Source organism: Vidua macroura, chromosome 16 (assembly GCF_024509145.1).
Source record: "Vidua macroura isolate BioBank_ID:100142 chromosome 16, ASM2450914v1, whole genome shotgun sequence".
Lineage (NCBI taxonomy): Eukaryota > Metazoa > Chordata > Aves > Passeriformes > Viduidae > Vidua > Vidua macroura.
In genome coordinates, this window is record NC_071586.1 from 9,514,682 (window position 1) to 9,533,376 (window position 18,695).

Below are 18,695 nucleotides of genomic sequence, written 5' to 3' on the forward strand. Positions count from 1 at the left end.
CCATGGCCTCTTTCTTTTTTGTTTTGTTTCGAGAGTGAGGGCGAAGCTCTTCACCCATTAATGGAAGAATGTCTCATTTCTAGATCTCAGCTGGTCTTAGGTAGTGAGGTACTAAAATGACCAGATTTTTGGACCTAATATTTTTTGTACATGCTGAAATAGAACCAGAGGACTGCAGTTCAGATGAATGTTTTTCAGTGCCTATCCAAAGTTCTGCTTTAGATGCCTAAAGCCTCTCTGGGATGTGGCCTTTTTTGCTATTTCTCATAGCATTGAAGTATCAGCTGTCAATGAAAGGTGAAGCCCCTCACCTCTGAAGACAGTTGAATAGTCTGTTTTGTGCAGAACCTATACAGTGGAGGGACCATAAATCAGACAAAAGGGTTTGTGTTTCCCTCAAAAGGTGGTGATGCCAAATCTTTGAGATTTTCCTTGAGAAGGAAGCATGTGTTACAACACCACTAACCATGTAGGGAGGAGATTGAAAGTGTCCAAAATGTGCATGCAAAGGATGTAGAGTGTAATTATCGACACTTTTTGGTGTAGTTTAATTTGCTAAATTTAGTAGTTGATAAAGTTGCTGACAGCTCTGTGTAGATCCGGTATGTAAATGTACACACAACTCAGTGCAAAGTTAATTAATTTTTTTATTTGCAAATACTACTTTTTGGTGATGAAGACTACCTTCTGTCCTAAGATGTATCAGATGATTTAGCCATACAATGAATAGGACTGTCAATAATATGAAAATGGAAATTGTTTACAGAAATATACGCAACTTACTCTGTGACATTCTTTTGAAGGGAAAAACTGTATATTTTAAAGATTTTGTAATTATATTGCTTTATGCTGTATTTTTAATCTATTCACAATGAATAAATAAAAATCTGTATTTTTTAAAAATGTGAAAATAAATCTGAGGCTCAGCCTGCCAGAACTTACGTGGGTTCAGTAGATGTCAGTGGGAATATTTCTTGGGTAAGGACAGTGAGATGGAAGACTTCGTTTGTATGTCAGACAAGCAAATACTGCTTGCCTGCATCACTTAGTCCTCTCCTTTACTTTGTCTGGGTTCATTCTGGCTAGTAAATAAAATTGTTCTTTTTGTCACTTTTCTCAGTAGAGTGTTACTCACTGCTTGTGGGTATTTGCTTTTGGGTTTTTTTTTCTTTATAAATTGCCAAAATTTGATCCTACTATTGCAAACTACCAGAAATCCTCTATTGTTTGTATTATTCCATTCCCAATTTCATTCCCTTTCAACAGTCAGAAGTAACTAACTGGGAGGAAATTATTAGATGTGTAACAACAAAATCTGTTGTCCTTCAGAAAACAAAATGGTTCATGTGCTCTCTGATTTGTATTTGATTAGACATGTAGTGTCTGTAGCCAATGGAGGATAAAATATAAGGACAGGAAGGGAAGGCTCATTTGCAGGGTGCTACAGAGGCCTCCCTATACCTTTAGCTTTTGTTTAGTCCTGAGAATGGGCTGGAAATTCCTGGGCTCTATGATTTGAGGTGAGATACAACATCTAATGATACACTGTCATTTTGCTATGATGTATTTCCCTTTTTGTGCCAGAATAATCTGTTTGATACAGGTTTTTTCAAACTGTTAAAAAGGGAGCTCTTAGTGTTGCCTTTCTATTATTTTATTTAGACAGGTGGAACTTCTTATACCTGTGTAGTTTAAACAATGTGAAATTATCCTCTAGCAAAGGCACTGTGAAATAGCAGAATTTCCTATCAAAAAAGCACCATCTGGGCCTCTGCACTGTAGAATCACTAAGATAAAAAATGGTGAAATTTGGCAGTGCTCTTGCTTTATAGCCTTTGGAGTTTTTAGATATAGCTGCTGTCACAGAGAGGGAGTTTTTGGCAAATGTAACAAAGTAAGAATAGCATTCTTCAGAAACCATGGAGACAGTGAACTCTTACAGCTTATAAAGTATAAATAATTATATAGCCTGTTTCTTAATTACTGGTCTGTGGGATTTATTAGAATCTCATTCTCTTCCCCACAGATAAAATTTCACTCAGATTAGAACGAGTGCTGACAGAGCCAGGTGTAGTTACGATGGGTCAAGTCACGACTTCTCATCTGAATTTGGACAGACAGAATTTCATTTGAACCTCTCAGGATGGATGCAAGGCAGTGCTGCCAGGGGTGAGTCAGGGTATTTTCAGGTTTAAGTCCAAGGATATCTCTGTTACTCCTGCTGATGGACCTAACTCCTGTGTGGGGACAGCTCAGGGCTTTGTAACCATTGGGCCTGGCCCTTAGCGTGGCAGTGTTTGATACAAGTGTTGGGTCCTTGCTCTTTCCTGTGCCAGGATAACAAGGTAATGAGGCTGGTAGCTTGTGTTATAGTTTGAGTTTTCCTCAGTGTTAATTAGTTTTTAATTTGGAAAAGGTCATTATAAGTGATGTTGCACAGGTGAAATTAAAAAAAACTGGTGACCCGACTGCCACCCCCTAGGGACAGGCTGTGCTCAGCCCGTCTGTGTCACACATGGCTGATGTGAATAATCTTGGGTACACAGGCTTCCTTTGGTGCTCAGGAGAAATGTCTCTGTGGCCAGGCACAGAAACATTTCAGGGACAGAGGCTGAGCTCAGCTGTGACAGGGCAGAAATGCACTTTTCAGAGGGGTGTTAGTACCTTGCACTGCCTGGGCAAAAGGGCCTGTGAGACTGAGCAGCCCACACGGTAAGGAGCAGTTTGTAATGAGTGTTCCGTGCAGCCTCCTGCACACGCACACACAGAGGCTTGGAGACTGTTAAAACTGACTCTTTGCCAAAACTTTTCTGCCTCAGCAGGTTACAGGTGATGTGCTGTGTGAAGCCCGTTCAGGTCTGCCTACCTTCTCTCCTCCCTGAACCTCTTCTGCTGCTCTGCAGTCAACTCCCTCTGTTCTCAAAAAGCCCCACATCCTGGAAAGGCACTGAACTGAGGGTGTGAAACTTGAGCAGCACTAGAGGAGTTTATTCATGTTTACATGTGTATGCTGTTATTCCTCAGTACTTGTAGGCAGTGAATGAAATTTTTAGCAAGATTGTGCAGTGCTGCAGCCTCCCACAATAAGAGTGCTGAAAGGCTGGCACAGGTTGCCCTGAGAGGTGGTGGGTGCCTTATCCCTGTAAACATTCACGGTCAGGTTGGACAGGGCTCTGAGCTACCTGATCTGGTTGAAGATGTCCCTGTTTCTGCCAGATGGCTCCGTGTCTCACAAACAGGATGGGACCCTGACTGGTTGCAGACTTAGGATTTCTTATCTGGCCGTATCATACGAGCAAAAAGCAAGAGACACAGGGAAATAACAACATCCATGCAAATCCAGAGCAGAGACAAGATGGCAGCTTATGCAAAGCCTTTTTCTACATATTCTTTGAACCAATAGTGTAAAAGAAAAGGTATAAAGTCATTATACTCTAACCATTAAGAAAAGGACCCACGTGGATTTAACATTAACAAAAGGACTTCTATGAACCTCAAACAATACACAATAATTAATTATTTAAGATTGAAACTTTTTCTATCTTTGCAAAGCATATATCTAGGACTTTTCACATCTTGAACTATCAATAAGTTCTTGTTCTTTCTTGTTCCTTATGATAAATATAAATGTATTCACTTGGTTCTTAACTTCCTAGCTTCCCATGAGAAGGTTTTGAAATTTCCCAGCCTTTCTGAGCTTCATGTCTACTTTCTAAAGTCTTTTACCTTTTTATATTCCAACACCTGTTCACTGCAGGGGGTTGGAATATCAGACCTTTTTTAGACACTTCCAACCCCAACCAAACCATTCTTGGCTTCCATTTCAGCAGCTCCTTGGAAAGAGAGCTGGCACCACCGGGTGCTGCAGGGACAGGCTGTGGGAGGTGCCAGGGGAAAGGGTTGAATGATGCTGTCAGCAGGGCTCCAGCAGGTTTATTTTCTCTATCCTATTTAAATGAGCTGCCACAAGGACAGAATTAAATCAAGCTGCATTAAGGCTTTGTGGCCTTACCATAGAGAAACTGGAATTTTTCCTCAAAATACAACCCTCCAGTTGTAATTAAGTGGTGAAAATAACATTAATTCTTAAAGAAAACTCACCAGACTTTCAGGCAAAATGCGGCCAGAGACTTCCAGAGGCACGTTCATGGAGCACCAGCAGCTGAGGTGTGCTACCACCCGTTTGCACAAGTGTACTGCCCTGCTGATCCCTGTGCTATACGCAGAAGAACAACCCTCCAGCCATAAACTGCTGGCTTTTGACTTTGCAAATTCAGGGAACTCTGGCTTTGCAACGGACAATTAGAATCTAGAACTTTTGTTAGGCTTTCAGAGGGGGTGCCCGGGCGGTGCCACACGTACGGGGCTGGCGGCTGTGCTGCTCCGTGGCATCCACGTGGCAGCGGGCGCGGCGCGGAGGGCCCGGGCACAGCTACTCCCGCCCGTCCGTCCGTCCGTCCCTGGGTGCATCGCGCAGCTCCAAGTGCCGCTGCTTGGGAACGGGCTGAAAAGGACCCTCCCGCATTTTATTTTTCGGGTAGAGGGGGTGTGTGGGCAGAGCGGTTGCTGGAAATGGAGAGATGTGGGAGAGACGGGGAAAAAGCTGGTACGGAGTAAATACGTTGCCAAAACGCCCAAATAGCAGGGCGGTAGCGTGGCCGAGCGGTCTAAGGCGCTGGATTAAGGCTCCAGTCTCTTCGGGGGCGTGGGTTCGAATCCCACCGCTGCCAGCGGTATTTTTTTGCGCCGCAGGCCGGCGCCATCGCCCTCTGGCGGTAGCAGCGGCCGGGAGAGCATTGTGGGTAGGAGGAGGCGCCGCGTCCCCACGTGCCGGCCCGGGGGCCACCAACATGGCGGCTGCCTGACCGCTGCCCCACCGACACGGGGAGCGGGGGAGCGGCGCCGCCGCCGCCGCTCGGCCCGCACACAGGTACGCGGGGCCGCGCTGCTTTTGCGCCTCCCGGGGCCGCCCCGGCGCCAGAGACCCTGCGGGTGGTGGCGGGGGAGGAGCGCGGCCTGGGCTGGGGTGGGCTCTGCCTGTCTGGGGAGGACGGCGAAGCCGACACTGCGAGGATTCGGCACCGCGGGGGCGCGGGGCCGTAGCGCCCTGACAGGACCCGGCACGGGCCGGGGCGCTTGGAGGCCGGGCCGGGTCCGACCGCAGCCGCGGCCCCTCGCCTCCCGCAGCAGCACCGGGGGTTGCCGGCCGGTCCTCTGGGGGCTGTGAGCGGCGGCCCCGCCGGTCCTACCGGGGCCCGCAGCCCCGCGCTTGCCGCCGGGAAGGACTCGGCGCACCCGCCCCGAAGTGCAGCGGCTGCCCCTGCGTGGCACCGGCTCTGCGGGGCCGCAGCCCAGCCCAGCCGTCCCGCCTGGGGGGATTCGCTGCGTCCCCGCGGTCAGGGCGGCTCGGCTCGGCTCGGGCGGCTCGCTGTGGCCTCTCCGCGGGGCCCTCCTTCCCCGCTCCCCTGCCCTGCCTGGCTGCTGTGTCAGGAGAGGGCGGGCGCCAGGGGCGCGGAGCCGCGTCCGGCGGGGAGCGCTGCCTGCGGGGAGCACGGCACGGGCACCGCGACCTGCCCCGGGAGTGTCACACAGCCCCTGGCAGCACGGGCCTGGCACGTCCTGTGCTACACACGGGGTGAGGTGGTAAAGAAAGGTTTATGCTTGATGCATAATCTGTTAAACCCCAAAGGTTTGCCTCGGTGACATCACCTCCAGAGAGAGGTCCTGGTGCAGAGGAGCCCTCTTGGGTTCACTGCCAGAAGATGACTGTGCAAAGATGCTTGCAGGCGAGGAGAAAATGAAGCAAGTAATTGGGTCAAAATTGTAATTGCGATAAATGTATGGAAGGTGCTTTAGCTTCTTTTTGCAGATTCCATTTTACTGTGTGCCATGGGCCACCGTGAGCTAGAGGGTTGCTCAGAGCCCCTTCTAGAGGAGCCCGGGTGCCAGAGGTAGTTGTGGTGATTCAGGAGATGGCAGTTTTCCCACGGTGCTGTTTCAGCATTTATACTTTCAGGCACTGATCCAGAAGGAGTTCTTGGCCTTTCTTTGGCACTGCACGATTATATGAAGAATATTTTAGGTTTCAGTGTTAGCACTTTGGGGGTCCATTATTACTGACCAATTTAGGTAAAAATGAAATACTGGAGCATTTCTTGCAGGCCTAACTAAAAGTCTGTGTGTCAAATAATGTACAGGTTTGCAATTTACCTTCTTGCAGTTATATATAAGTATTTGGTAGTAAAATAGAATTAAATCTCTAATACTCAAATGCCCTTCTAAGCTCAGAGGGAGATGCAGGATTCAGTTGCTTCATCACTGATTTTTACAGTTCTTTAACCACAACATTTTTCTTCATTGGTTCTACATTGATGGTGTTATGGGCAGCTAAAGAGCAATTTCCTGGATTGGTCCTTGCATTGGTCACTTCGCAGGAGAAATGAGAAGATTTATATCTCTTGCCCTCCTGCTAGCTGATAACTCACGTTATACTTTGATTTGCACCTTAAAGGAAAGTCCTTAAAACAAAAAGGTTCTACCAAAAGAAGTTTGAACCTGCTGACCATGTTTGCTGTCTCTTAATGTTTGATTCCATTCTGCAACTCTTGTGGTATCATAAATATATGTATATGAGAAGTGTGGAAATTAACACTATGTATGTATGTATCAGACATAAGATTGTGTCTGCATGCCTTCATTCTGATTCAGAGGATTTCTTCTGGTTGCATGAGTATTATAAGTTGTACTGGGACACACTGCTTCCTATTTATAGATGTGTCAGTCTCACTTTCCAGTAAAAGGATCTGTAGTCATGCTTTGTCTTGACAGGACTAAGAAAAAAATGTAGTTTTTGTAATATAGCATTTCCCCTGAGTAGTGACAGGTGCATTCCCAAGGAGATTTTGTGTATAATTGCATAGGCAGTGTTCAGTGAGGGGCCAGAGACCAAGTCCTTCAAGCTGAGTTTCTCTGTCCCTCCTTAGCCCAGGAGGGTTTTCTCTTCTCAGAAGTGAAACAACTTTCTCAGAAGAGAACAAGCCTAGCAGATGCTTGGCATGCAGGCTGTCAGGAAGGGAAGGGTGGTTCCCAGTTCTCTCAGGGGTGTGAGGAAGGAGGGTTTAGACCCAAGTGTCCCACCTTTTGGGTGTTACCACATGTCCTCACACATCTTGGGCATCCTCCCACCATCAGCTCTAAGCTGAGTGCAGACTGCAGTTGTTCCATGTCTGCAGAGCTGTCAGGTGTTGGGCCACCCGGGGACGTGAGCGGGGAAAGCAAAAATGGAATTGGCAAACCTTATTTCTTTAAAACATATTAGTGTGTATTTCTGGGAGGAACTGGGTGCCTGATCACAGAAAACACTGATTTCAGTCAGGTATCACACACTCAGGGTTTTGCTCACAGTCCAGCCTGTGGTTAAGGTACTGGCTTTTTGCTGTGAAGGTGTTTTGCATTTCTACAAAATTACTTCAGATAGGAATCTGAAATACTGAGACATAATTTTTTAAATACGTATGTATGGTACAAAGACCCTGGGACATGCTGGTGCATAAAGAAATGGAAAATGCCAGCTCAGTATTGGGAGGGGCACTTTTTTGGTAGCAGAGAGTCTGTACGTGAAAAATACGGAATTATATTTCTTGGCAGAATGGCAGAAACACTATAAGCCTGAATGGATGTTAATAACATTTGTATCCAGAATGTTTAGCCTCTCTGAAAGGTTTCTTAGATACCTGTGTGTACATTAGTGTGATATTTGAGAAGCCTGTATGTCAACTGAAATATACTGAGCTGCCTAAATTGTGTGGTGGCTTGAGTATTTGAAAAAAATGCCGTTGTTCTAGATGTAACATGGATGCTGGGTTCCTTCTTTCCCTGCTGGTTCCCAGCTGATCCTGGATGCTGCTTGTTTCTCCTTCTCTTCCTCCATAGGAGGTCCAGCAAAGAAGCAACGTGTCCTCAAGGAGTAAGGACAATGAGGGAGAGTTCCTGAACACAGATCTTGTTTCTTTGCCTGATCATCTTTGTTGCTAAAACTTTCCTTGGTCAGTTCGTGAGAGGTCTTATTTTTTTTATGCTTATCTTGACCTGTACTGGCTGATTAACATAACATTGTTGCAGTGGCATCCTGAATAATTTGTAAATCCTTTTGTTTGATTTCAGCAGGGAAAAACTATTGTTGATTTAGCTGAGAGATCATTTTTTATTCAGAGGTCTGAACCAAGCACGACACTGACTCCAGCACTGGATTGAACTTAATGACCTTTTGTTCCAGAGTATCCAGTCCTCAGTTAATATCAGAGTCTTATTTTCATTGGAGTTGGTGTGGTTATGAAGAAAAATCTGCTGTTCTGCTGGTTTCAGAGGACTCCAGGAAAGGCTGAGCAGTGTGTTCTGGAGCTCTCATTTAGCAGTACAGTCTGAAGAGTGGCAGGTCAGGAGACAAGGCTGCAGCTTGTCAGGGACATGAAATCAAAGTCATGGTATTCCCAGACTGGAATATCCAAGACAGTGACCCTGCAGGGCCAGTTGTGGCTGGAAAACTGCTGCTGTGTGGTACTGTTACACAGTGTAAAAAAGATACACTTTATGCAAGTGCAAAAGGCTCTTTCCCTTCTTCGGGTACTAGTTCAGGGCTTTCTTAGTAACTGTAGCTTTCACAGAAGTTATAGCAGTTTACCTATTTTTGAGACATTTGCCTGTCTCTACAATTTTGTCACCTTTGGTCAAGGTTGTTGAGTATCAGGGACCTGTTCATGCAAACACATTCCTTCAAAATACAGACTAAACAGACTAGCACTGAAAGGAGCCAAGTTAACTTGAACAATACTCTAGGCTGCATGTGGTATGTGACACAGATGAAATGATTCATATGACATTCCTGTTTTCTTTCAGATTGTGCCAAGGAATAAACCAAGAAAAAGCTTTGTTTTATCCTAGCATGGCAAATGAAGAAGATGATCCAATTATACAAGAGGTAAAAGTGCATTGTGGCAACAGTGATTGTACATGAGAATTTTTTATTATTTTTATTACTACTATTCCCAGTATTCCTACATTACTGAAACAATGTGTCATCAACATCAGTGGCTGTCTTATAACCAGTGGCTGGGGTTGTACAAAGAATTATGTCGTGTGGGCCAAGTGTATGGCTCATGGTATCTGTTTTGTCAGAATAGTCTTGTCCATGTTGGCAGATGCAGCTCAGGTTTTTCACCCTTTGTAATCTGTCCATGGCAGAAGAGAAAGTGGGGAATTTGCTTCTACCATTGTGTCCTTCCGGTGAACTCCATTGCATGTGAGCTGAAAAAATTGGAATGGCTTTGAGGATCTGTTAAACATGAATCTACAGTGTTCATGCCTTCTGCTGAAGTAAGGAGTTGTGTTCTGAGTCTGGGACTTCTTTAAAGGACTGTTGTGTCCCAAGAAATAGCCACAGTGTCTTGTCACTTGATATGTGAGTTTACACACCAGAAGCACAAGGAAGGGCAAATCCATAGAGGTGAAAAGCCATGAGAAAATGAGTGGCAATTGTCAGGATTGTATCTGAAATGGCAGCTTCCATATGTCTTATTGATGAAACATCTGTGCATTTTCAGTTCTGATGGCCAAATGCAGGTATTGAACCAGCTTGAGGATGTGGGTGTCTCTTGTCTAATTTAGGAAGATTTTGATGTCAAAATACCAGTAAGGAACTTACCTTTCAGTCGTGCTGCCAAACTGAGAACTTCCTCCTCTTTCTATAATTGTGATAACAGATTTGCTTCAGATCCTTGGAGGAAAAAAATTCCTCTTTCGCATTCGTTTGCCAAGTTTCCTTAGAGAGGAAAAACACAGCTAGAGCCACTCTCTGCTGCCTCTTTGTAGTGGGATTTTTAGGTTTGGTTTTTAAAAAGGCCAGCTGCAGAATTTCATGTCAAAGTCAGCAGAGAGGAAACTTTTGACAGGAGAGTCACGAATCTATTTTATATTAGAGTCCATAATGAAAAGCTAATGTTATCAGTATTTGAGCTCTAAGGGTTATACTTTTATTACAGTTGGCATCTGATGAAGGTTATTTATTTTCCTTTTTAGATTGACGTGTTCCTGGCCAGAAGTCTACTGGAGAAGCTCTATCTGTTTCAGGTATTTCAGTTAACTTTTATGCAGTGATAATTTGTTTAAAATAAATGCAAAGAGCATAACTTAATGTTTCAGTCTGCCAAGGTTTGGGATATAGAGAACCTGTTTGGGTCTCAGTTTGGAGGCAGGAGTGAGGCTGGTTGGTGGTGGGGTCTGTGGGTGTTATCCTGGCAGCTTTAGCAGGGTGCTGCTGTGGCTGGGAGATCTCACTGGGATACCACACTGTCCTCTCAGCATTCCCAGAGGTCAGAAGAGAGACCCATGTAGCTAAACCTGGGTCTGCTCTCCTGATCAGCAATGTGACCTGTACTTTCTAAGGTAACATTTACTTGTATACCCACAGATATTTTACTTCTAATAACTCTACTGAGAGTTAATGCTGAGGGATAAGGTTTTCTTTTCCTGCTGGACTAATATGTTACAGGTTATTGTGGTGTGTGAGGGGCAGGAAGGGGGCTGTGAAGTGACAAAAGCAGAGGGCTGGGAGGAAAACAACAGACTTTCTAGGTCATGCTCCTAAATCCCCTGATGACTCACAAATATGTCAATTAATGTCTTTTCATGGTGTCTTGTCTCTGAGATCTGGCAAGTGGATCTGCATGTGAGGGGACAGGGGAAATTGAGTTGATTTCTGTGAAATTCTTTGATCTTTAAAAGAAGAGGGTGTATGAAAGGATCTGTTTTCCAGTATCCCATTCGCCCAGCTTCCATGACCTATGATGATGTTACACATTTGTCAGCGAAGATAAAACCAAAGCAGCAAAAGGTTGGTCATCATTTGAGTCCAGTCTGTAAAAGTTTTTTTATGATGTGCAGAATGTACTTAAGCACATTATGCTGTTGAGCTGTTCTAGCCATGCAGCTACTTGCAGGACCAGATCTGTGTGCTTGAAGGTATGAAGAGTCTTTTACTGTGTCTGTAAGGTAGAGTTTGGAATAAAAGTTTATAAATCATGGTGGGAAAGCCACTATTTTAACAGAAAACAGAATCACTCAGGGAAACGTAGTTACTAATAGCAATTCAGTCTGTGGATGCTTGTGTGAAAAGAGCTTGAATTAAAAGGTCTTTACAGTATTCAGAGAAGGGTTGAAGAAGGATTAAGCCTTGGAGCCATCTTCTGTTTCAGTGTCAGTGCAAGTCTTGATTTCTCTCTTGCCTGGCAGTGAATCATCAGGAGTCCTTTTGAAATCATGGGGCAGTACAGGTAAAGTATAGCCAAAACCATAATCATTGCACTTGCTTGCAAATGTATCCCAGAACTCTGGCTATTATTTTACAGTATCTTACTTTCAAACTGCAGCAGTAGATGTCTGTGTTACTAGAATTTCGTTCTGGGAAATGGTTAAGGGAAGTGCTTTGGTGAACTTTGGAGATTGAATGCATGTTGTGTTCATGAAGTCTTTTATTAAATTCAGCAAACATTTGCACTGTAAGTCCTGTGCAAACCTTTGTAAATATGCTGTCTCATCCAGGACTTGAAACTAGTTCAGTTTATGAATAACATAAAGGGAAAGAAAAAATAAGATGGTAGCTGTGATACACAAATTTATAAGGGCTTTGACACACCCTGAAGAAGACTATGCTCTGTATTGTCATAGTACATAAATAGAAACATTATGCAGGAGGATGCTTATTTTTGGACATTGGTCTGAAATTTAAAGTTGAAGTGGGAGGGAATAGTTCTTATAATTAAAGCTTTGGAGCTTGTTACAGTGCTCTGACAAGTGAAAGTCAGGAGAAACTGAAGTCAGTGCTGAGTGCTGCAGTCTTGAGTTAGCAGAATCAAGGCCTTTGCTTCTGAAGAGGAGAGAGTTACTTTGTATTCTTGGTGGCCAAACTAGAAGGAAATCATTTTATGAGGGATTCTGAATGGTTCCTTGGTGATGGGGAGGCTTGAATGAGGTTGCTTGTGCACCTGATCTGTGCTGATAAGTAAATTAGACTGATAGTGTCATGGAAGGAATCCAGAAAAGTGAATGTGTATTTCAGGGCTGCCTAAAGAACTCTGCTTTTTCTGATCCCATTTGTGTACATGGGATTTGATTTATCTCCAGCTTGTTGTTTAAATGACCTCACTGTACCAAGCCCATCATCACCCATGTGCTGTTCAGCTCTGTGTGAGATTTGTCCTGTGGATTTGAATGATGCTGCTTAGGTACTTAAATATGCTGTAAACCTGTGAAAATGTTAGAAAGTGTGGGGTTGGGGTTTAATTGATATGTTTGGGGTTGTGCCATGGTAATTAGCTGTCTTTCCCTGATATTCTTTAGGTTGAACTTGAAATGGCCATTGATACTTTGAATCCTAACTATTGTCGCAGCAAGGGAGAGCAGATCGCTCTCAACGTGGATGGCACGTGTACAGATGAAACAAGCACCTATTCCTCGTAGGTGTCCTCTTTACCTGCCTTTCCTTTTTGGGGTGAGCACAGATATCTGTGTGTCCACCAGTGGCTGTACAGTCACAGGGGCTGCTTTGGACACTGTTCTGTAGCAAGTATTCTTGAGAGTAACCTACATTTTTTGGGGTGGATCATGACTTCAGATTTGCAGACAGAAGTGATGGATATTTGTCTGGTAGAGTTGTTGAGAATCCATTTTGAGAATTGGTGCTTTCAGACTTCTGGCACCTGCATGCCACATTGCCTGTGGAATGCCATCTCACTGCCCTCTGTCTGCAGGAAGCTGATGGACAAGCAAACTTTCTGCTCTTCCCAAGCTGCCAGTAATGTTTCCCGCTATGCAGCTGCTGTTTATAAAAAAGGTAGGTTTCTCTTGCTTAACCCTCCCATCAGGGCAACATACTCATTTCAGTGTTAAGATAAGACCTATTTGATCTTTTTTTTGGCCTAGGTTTAATTGTCTGATGGGTCTTTAAAGAAAGAAAAATTTTCTCTTATCAATGTCCCAAGAGTCCTTGAGTAGGTCTAGCAAAATTGTAAATATCATGTAAGAGCACCCTGGGTTTGTAGATGCCTCCATAATCTTAACAGTTCATGGTGACCTGAAATAATACACACTTGTAGCATGAAATTATCATTATTATTTATATTGCTTTCTTAATCTAATTTTGTCTGTCTCATTTTCCTGTTCTGCACTTTTTGTCCCTCTCTTGACTGCACAGGCCATCACAGAGTTTTGGCCTGGTGGTCATTTGAGATGACAATATGTAGATTGTTTTCAGTGATGACTATTTTACTAGGGGTCTTCTGGACAATGGGTCAGGCCTGTGCTAGAATGTGGCTCTCTACAAGATCTGGTTTCAACACAAAAGGCAAAATAACAGAAACAGGTCTTGGTCTTTCATACTCCCTTGAAATCCTGAGCACTGGATGAATTTTTCACTTCAATCCTTTTTTACGTTTTGCTGTATTAAATATTTATGCTCAATTGAAGCTGTGGCTTTATGGAGGAAGGAAAATAATGAAAACTTGTGTCCTTGTGCAGTGGAAAAAATCAATTTTAACCAACATTAATTCTCTTTTTCAGGTGAACTTCACTTGACTCCACTACATGGAATTCTTCAGCTGAGGCCAAGCTTCACCTACTTGGACAAGGCTGATGCAAAACACCGAGAAAGAGAAGCTGCTAATGAAGGTAAATTCTCCGCAATTGTGTTTTCTTAGGGGAGGTGAGATACGAGTTCTCTCTATAATGTGACTGATAAGAGTCATTCTGTTCTGAAGGTGTTTATTCTAACAACTCAGTCGTTATTAGGCCATTTCTTAGATTGTTTCACTGAATTTGTGGGGCTTTTTTTACCTAAATGCTTTTATGAGCACAGTGTGGGGGATTAGCAGAGGGATAGGAGGTGCTGAGTAGTGACAAAGGGTGGTGGTGGGGACTGTGTCCCCACTGCCACTGGGAAGGTCATGGCAACAGGATGTCCTGTCACAGGAGCAGTGTGGTGCTGTCATACATGGCATAGTTTGGCAGACTGGGGTTGAACCCCTGCATATGGAGTTGTCAATGTGCTTTCCTGCATGGGCCCCCAGACTGGCTTTGGCTCTTTCACTACAGTGGTATGTTTATTTTTGTGTTTTCTGGCAGGTGGTGATTCATCCCAGGATGAAGCTGAAGATGATGTTAAGCAAATTACTGTATGTCCACATTTTCCTTTTTATGCTGGTTCAGGCAACAGTTCACAAGAAAGCCTGACATTTCACTTCAGAGTGAAATGAAAGGACAGCAAACCCCAGCTAGTCCTGCTGACCTGGGCTTGGGTGGGGGAGGCCAGGTGGAGTCCCAGGCATAAAGATGGCACTGAGAGCAAGGGGTGATTTGTTGGAGCTAGGGTCCCTAGTTTGGTACTGATACACCAAATCAGTAATGCAAATGGGTTTTTTCCAAGGGTTTAGGGATGTTTTGAATGGTGCCCAAATCTTCTAGGTCCGATTCTCCCGGCCTGAGACCGAGCAAGCTCGGCAGCGACGTGTTCAGTCCTATGAGTTCCTGCAGAAGAGACAGGCAGAAGAGCACTGGGTTCCCCTACATTATTATGGCTTGAAGGTAGGTGTGTGCTGGCTCCTGAAGAGGCTGACTGGGCCTGAAGGCTCAGCCAAGTCCAGAAATGTTTTTAAATCTGGGCCCATGGGAATCAGGGAGTCATCAAAAGAATGAAGAGGAGGTCTGTAGGCTGGAACAGACCCTGAAGTGCTCTGTATCTCCTGCTGGACAATGCTTTGGGGTCTCCACACTTCAAAACTGAGAGCTGGACAAATATAAAGGGGGGGTCTGAGTGTAAGAATCACTTGGGCCTTGGATTATATACTGGATTTTGTGAAAGACTTGGGAAACCCATTCAGTCAGGTGTGAGAAATCCTGTTTGGCTGACTTGTCCATGTCTGTCAGGAGGTTTCAAAGGCCTAAAAAGGGAAATGTTCCCACATCACATGAGCATCATACAAGTGAAACCAGAACATCAGGTAGTGAGGTGGAACACTTGAGTGGTGGAATGATGACAGGGTGGTCATGGTTTGAAATGAGAAATCCAGCTCTCTGGCATTTTGTATATTTTCAGTATGTGATAATGACTCTTGTTTTTTCCCTATTTCCAGGACAGCCGTTCTGAACACGAGCGCCAGTATTTATTTAGTCAAGGTCATGGCCTTGCTGAAAACACAGAATTAATTAAATCTCCCAGGTAATGGTTTGGTGATTTCCTACAGAAATGGCATTAATTAGTTGGGATTGTTTTCAGAGTAATAAGCAGGTATATTCTTTAAAAATCTGCTCTTTGAAAATCCTGTTCATGACAAAAGTTGAATTGTTTAAAAAACACAGAAACAAACTAGCTTTCATCTTACTGAGGTTGCTTTGTTTCCCTGTACCCTTGAGATTAAAACCTCTTGTTTTTACTCAGGGTTGTAGCTTGTTGTACATTATCACAGCCCTACATTATTTGGACTGTGAATACCACAAAGGAAAGTTAAAACAAAAGCTTTTTCTGGGTAATATAAATTAATACTCTGAAGCCAATAACTTCTATTGTTAGCAAATGTTATTAAACTTCCCTTTGTGATTTGTGGGGACAACTGAAACTACTTGAAAGATGTTTGTGTCTGTTTCTTGGTGACTGCAGCTCTGCAGGAGCCTTCCATAATGCAGTCAGTGCTTGCCTGTCACCTGGGACACCCATGGCCCATGTAATAGTGAAGTGGCAGAATCTGGCTCTGGTAAAGGTGTTGGCATGTTTTTCTTGTAAATCAGTAAATCAGTGATAGGTGTTCTGAAGAGTCTTTTGGATCTGATTCTTTCTCACAGACACTGGTAATTACATGGATGGGACAGAAATTTTGCTTTTTGCTGGCCTGATGCGCTCTGTCTGTGGGGTTTCGTATGACCCTGTTGATGGCTGTCAGAGCACCTGTGTTTAATGTATTTCCTTGTGCAGCTCCTCTGTTTGGACACCTCTGCTGTACAAAAGAGCTGGGATTCTGACTCACATTTACTTCATACTCTCACTTTGAGCAGATGTCAGTAGCTTTTACTAGTTCTGAGGAGGTGGGAGTGGAAGGGAGAGCTCTTTTCAGGCAGATGTTTGTTTTGTAGATTCACACAAGCAGGTTTACTCTAAGTGAGAAATTACTGTACTTAAACCTGGCAAGTCCCAAGACAAGGATTTTAAAGAATGTGTTTTCTTTTCTTCTAGTGAATATTTAATGATGCTGATGCCTCCAAGCGTAGAGGAAGAGAAGTAAGTGTTTGTACATAATGTTCAAAGTCCACGTTGGCTGGATTCTCCTTTTCATGGTCTGCAAATCTGTTTATCTGCAGTGAGAAACCAATGGCTCCAAGCAATGTGCTTTCTATGGCCCAGCTGAGAACTTTACCCCTTGCTGATCAGATCAAGATCCTGATGAAGAATGGTTTGTAGCTTTTGTAATACATTTGCACTTCACTTTGTGAATTCTGGTTGCCTCAGATAAAGTGCCTTTCCCTGTATTACCAGTTCTGTCACCCCACTGGCTGTCTGACAGACTGTCTGGCTCTCTGATTCTCTGAAGAATCTAAATCCTAAGCCTTTCCCTAAAAAGAGCAGTGACAGCTGATCTGACTCTTGATACATTTGCCATCAATTTACTCTTAGAAAAATTTCTAATTTGATGATAGCTTTCTGGATACACATTCAGCAAGTATCTCCTGGAATGTTGGGGTCTGAGCATGTACAGCCTGTACTTTGGCATTTTCTGTGAAGTTTTTAATGTTACACACTTCATGAGTGTCACCTAGGAATTTTATTTTGTCTCTTCAGGATTACTCTCTGATGAGAGCAAATCCTGAGGATTATGCCGTAGGAGCGTCCTGCCTTGTGAGGTATCTCTGCTTATAGACATTGCCAAAGACATCTTTAAAAAAAAAAAAAGTTATTTTATTAATACATTAATTTGTGACCAGTTAAGCCAGTCAACTCTGCTGTAACACTAGCAGATACTTTCAGAACACATGATGCCTACAGCACAGGGGGTTAAAACTAAGGCTTTATTTCTTTCCCCAAGACAAATCTTTGCCCGTGCACACTCTGAATCCCCGTTCCTGGGTGTGTGAGCGGTGTTTGACTCTGTGTTTGCCTTGCAGTGAAGGTGATGCCGTTCTCCAACCTGCTGGGTCTGCTGGGCTCGGGCACCGACCCCACGGCCGTGCTGCGCTGCGTGCAGCAGGTGGCGCTGCTGGTCCAGGGAAACTGGGTGGTGAAGAGGTACGGCCCGGCTTTGTCCCCGGCACCGCCCCGGCACCGCCCGGCATCGCTCCGGGACCGCCCGGCATCGCTCCGGGACCGCCCGGCATCGCCCCGGGACCGCCCGGCATCGCCCCGGCATCGCTTCGGGACCGCCCGGCATCGCCCCGGCACCGCCCCGGGATCGCCCTGGGCGGGCTTTGTGTTCCCGCCCTCGTGGCCCAAAACACCCGCGCTCCCAACTCGCGGGTGGAGCCTTTGGTTTCATGCTGTCTGCGTCTCAGTGCAGACAGCTATTCCGTATCCAAAGGGTTGCTGTGAAAGGGAGCCTTAGTACCGGTCCCAGGTGGGATTGTGGCTGAGCAGTGATGTAATCTGTGTTTGCATCTGAGTTGTGACAGGTTTTTGATGTCTGCACTCATGTTCTTTTGTGAGAAAGGTGTTCTGAGTTCTTCCAGAGATTAGCATCAAATAGAAACACAGAAAATTAAAACAATGTCAGCTATAGTATCTCTTAGCAAAATTCAGTCATGTAAGGATCTCTGTGGTTGTTGTTCATCAGCGGTGCTGCTCTTGTCAGCTGAAAACTACCCTCAGCAAATCAAGCATGGGGGTTACTGAGTGTACCACATGAGCTGGAGCCTGTATCATCTTCCTGTGTATCAGGATAGAGCATCCTATTGGGAATTGAAATCTAAAATGCAGTATGATTTTTTTTTTACCTGGGTGGAGCCCTGCATGCAGAGATTTACAGTCTCTGGAATAGGTGTGTTAAGATGAATGGCATCAGCTGCCAGTCCAAGTATGTTTCAGCTATTGTGGTACAGGCCTGTATTAGCAGTGTGACCAGCTTTTACAGCAACCCTGCTGTCCCTCCAGCTGTCACAGGAGGAAGCTGGGAGCAAGTTAAAAGACAGTATGTTAGCATTCAGATTATTCTTAGGTCGTAACTGATAATCAGGTGATCAGGTTATAACTGATTCTTTGCTATTAGTCTGAGGAGGATGTGTGGATCTGTAGTGGATGAGGTGTTTAGGCACAGAGCAGCACACATCAGAGCTTTGAACAGAGTGGGCACCCATTTCTTTGGCCTGGGTAGGATCAAGATCATGAACCTGAGTTGCTCTGGGGCTTTGGAGAGCCTGGTAACACAACTGGCCCTGCAAGCAGACAAGGACACAGACACAGAGTAATGTTGGTCTTGGGGCTGTTGATTCAAGTATGGCATTTTGTAATATTGTTCTGTTAAACCTTTGATTGCTGAGAAGGAAATAAAAAACTGTCTTGCCCATACATCAGCATTTTGGCTAAATGCTGCCTTCAAGGCTACATACCAGGTTAGCCTAAGCTCTTCTTAGGATCATTCTGGTCTTGTTTACATGGATCCAAGGGAGGG

At 44.6% G+C, this 18,695-nt stretch overlaps 1 protein-coding gene and 1 non-coding gene across 3 annotated transcripts in view; both read left to right on the forward strand.

The window, feature by feature from the left end:
* Positions 1-4,648: 4,648 nt before the first annotated feature.
* TRNAL-AAG (transfer RNA leucine (anticodon AAG)) lies at positions 4,649-4,730 on the forward strand. The gene has a single exon. It is a non-coding gene; the product is annotated as a tRNA-Leu (tRNA).
* A 91-nt stretch (positions 4,731-4,821) lies between these two features.
* POLR3E (RNA polymerase III subunit E) overlaps positions 4,822-18,695 on the forward strand; it is a 28,622-nt gene continuing 14,748 nt past the window's right edge. Inside the window, exons 1-13 of one of the 2 annotated variants that reach the window (XM_053992034.1) lie at positions 4,822-4,930; positions 8,896-8,977; positions 10,075-10,125; positions 10,811-10,888; positions 12,394-12,509; positions 12,804-12,886; positions 13,612-13,719; positions 14,173-14,222; positions 14,512-14,631; positions 15,180-15,265; positions 16,274-16,318; positions 16,399-16,490; positions 17,200-17,320. In XM_053992034.1, coding sequence (XP_053848009.1) covers positions 8,942-8,977; positions 10,075-10,125; positions 10,811-10,888; positions 12,394-12,509; positions 12,804-12,886; positions 13,612-13,719; positions 14,173-14,222; positions 14,512-14,631; positions 15,180-15,265; positions 16,274-16,318; positions 16,399-16,490; positions 17,200-17,320 — 986 coding nt within the window. In that variant the 5' untranslated portion in view covers positions 4,822-4,930; positions 8,896-8,941. Of the gene's footprint in view, positions 4,931-8,023; positions 8,046-8,895; positions 8,978-10,074; positions 10,126-10,810; positions 10,889-12,393; positions 12,510-12,803; positions 12,887-13,611; positions 13,720-14,172; positions 14,223-14,511; positions 14,632-15,179; positions 15,266-16,273; positions 16,319-16,398; positions 16,491-17,199; positions 17,321-18,695 lie in introns of those variants that run through there. The other variant, XM_053992035.1, reaches the window with a different exon arrangement.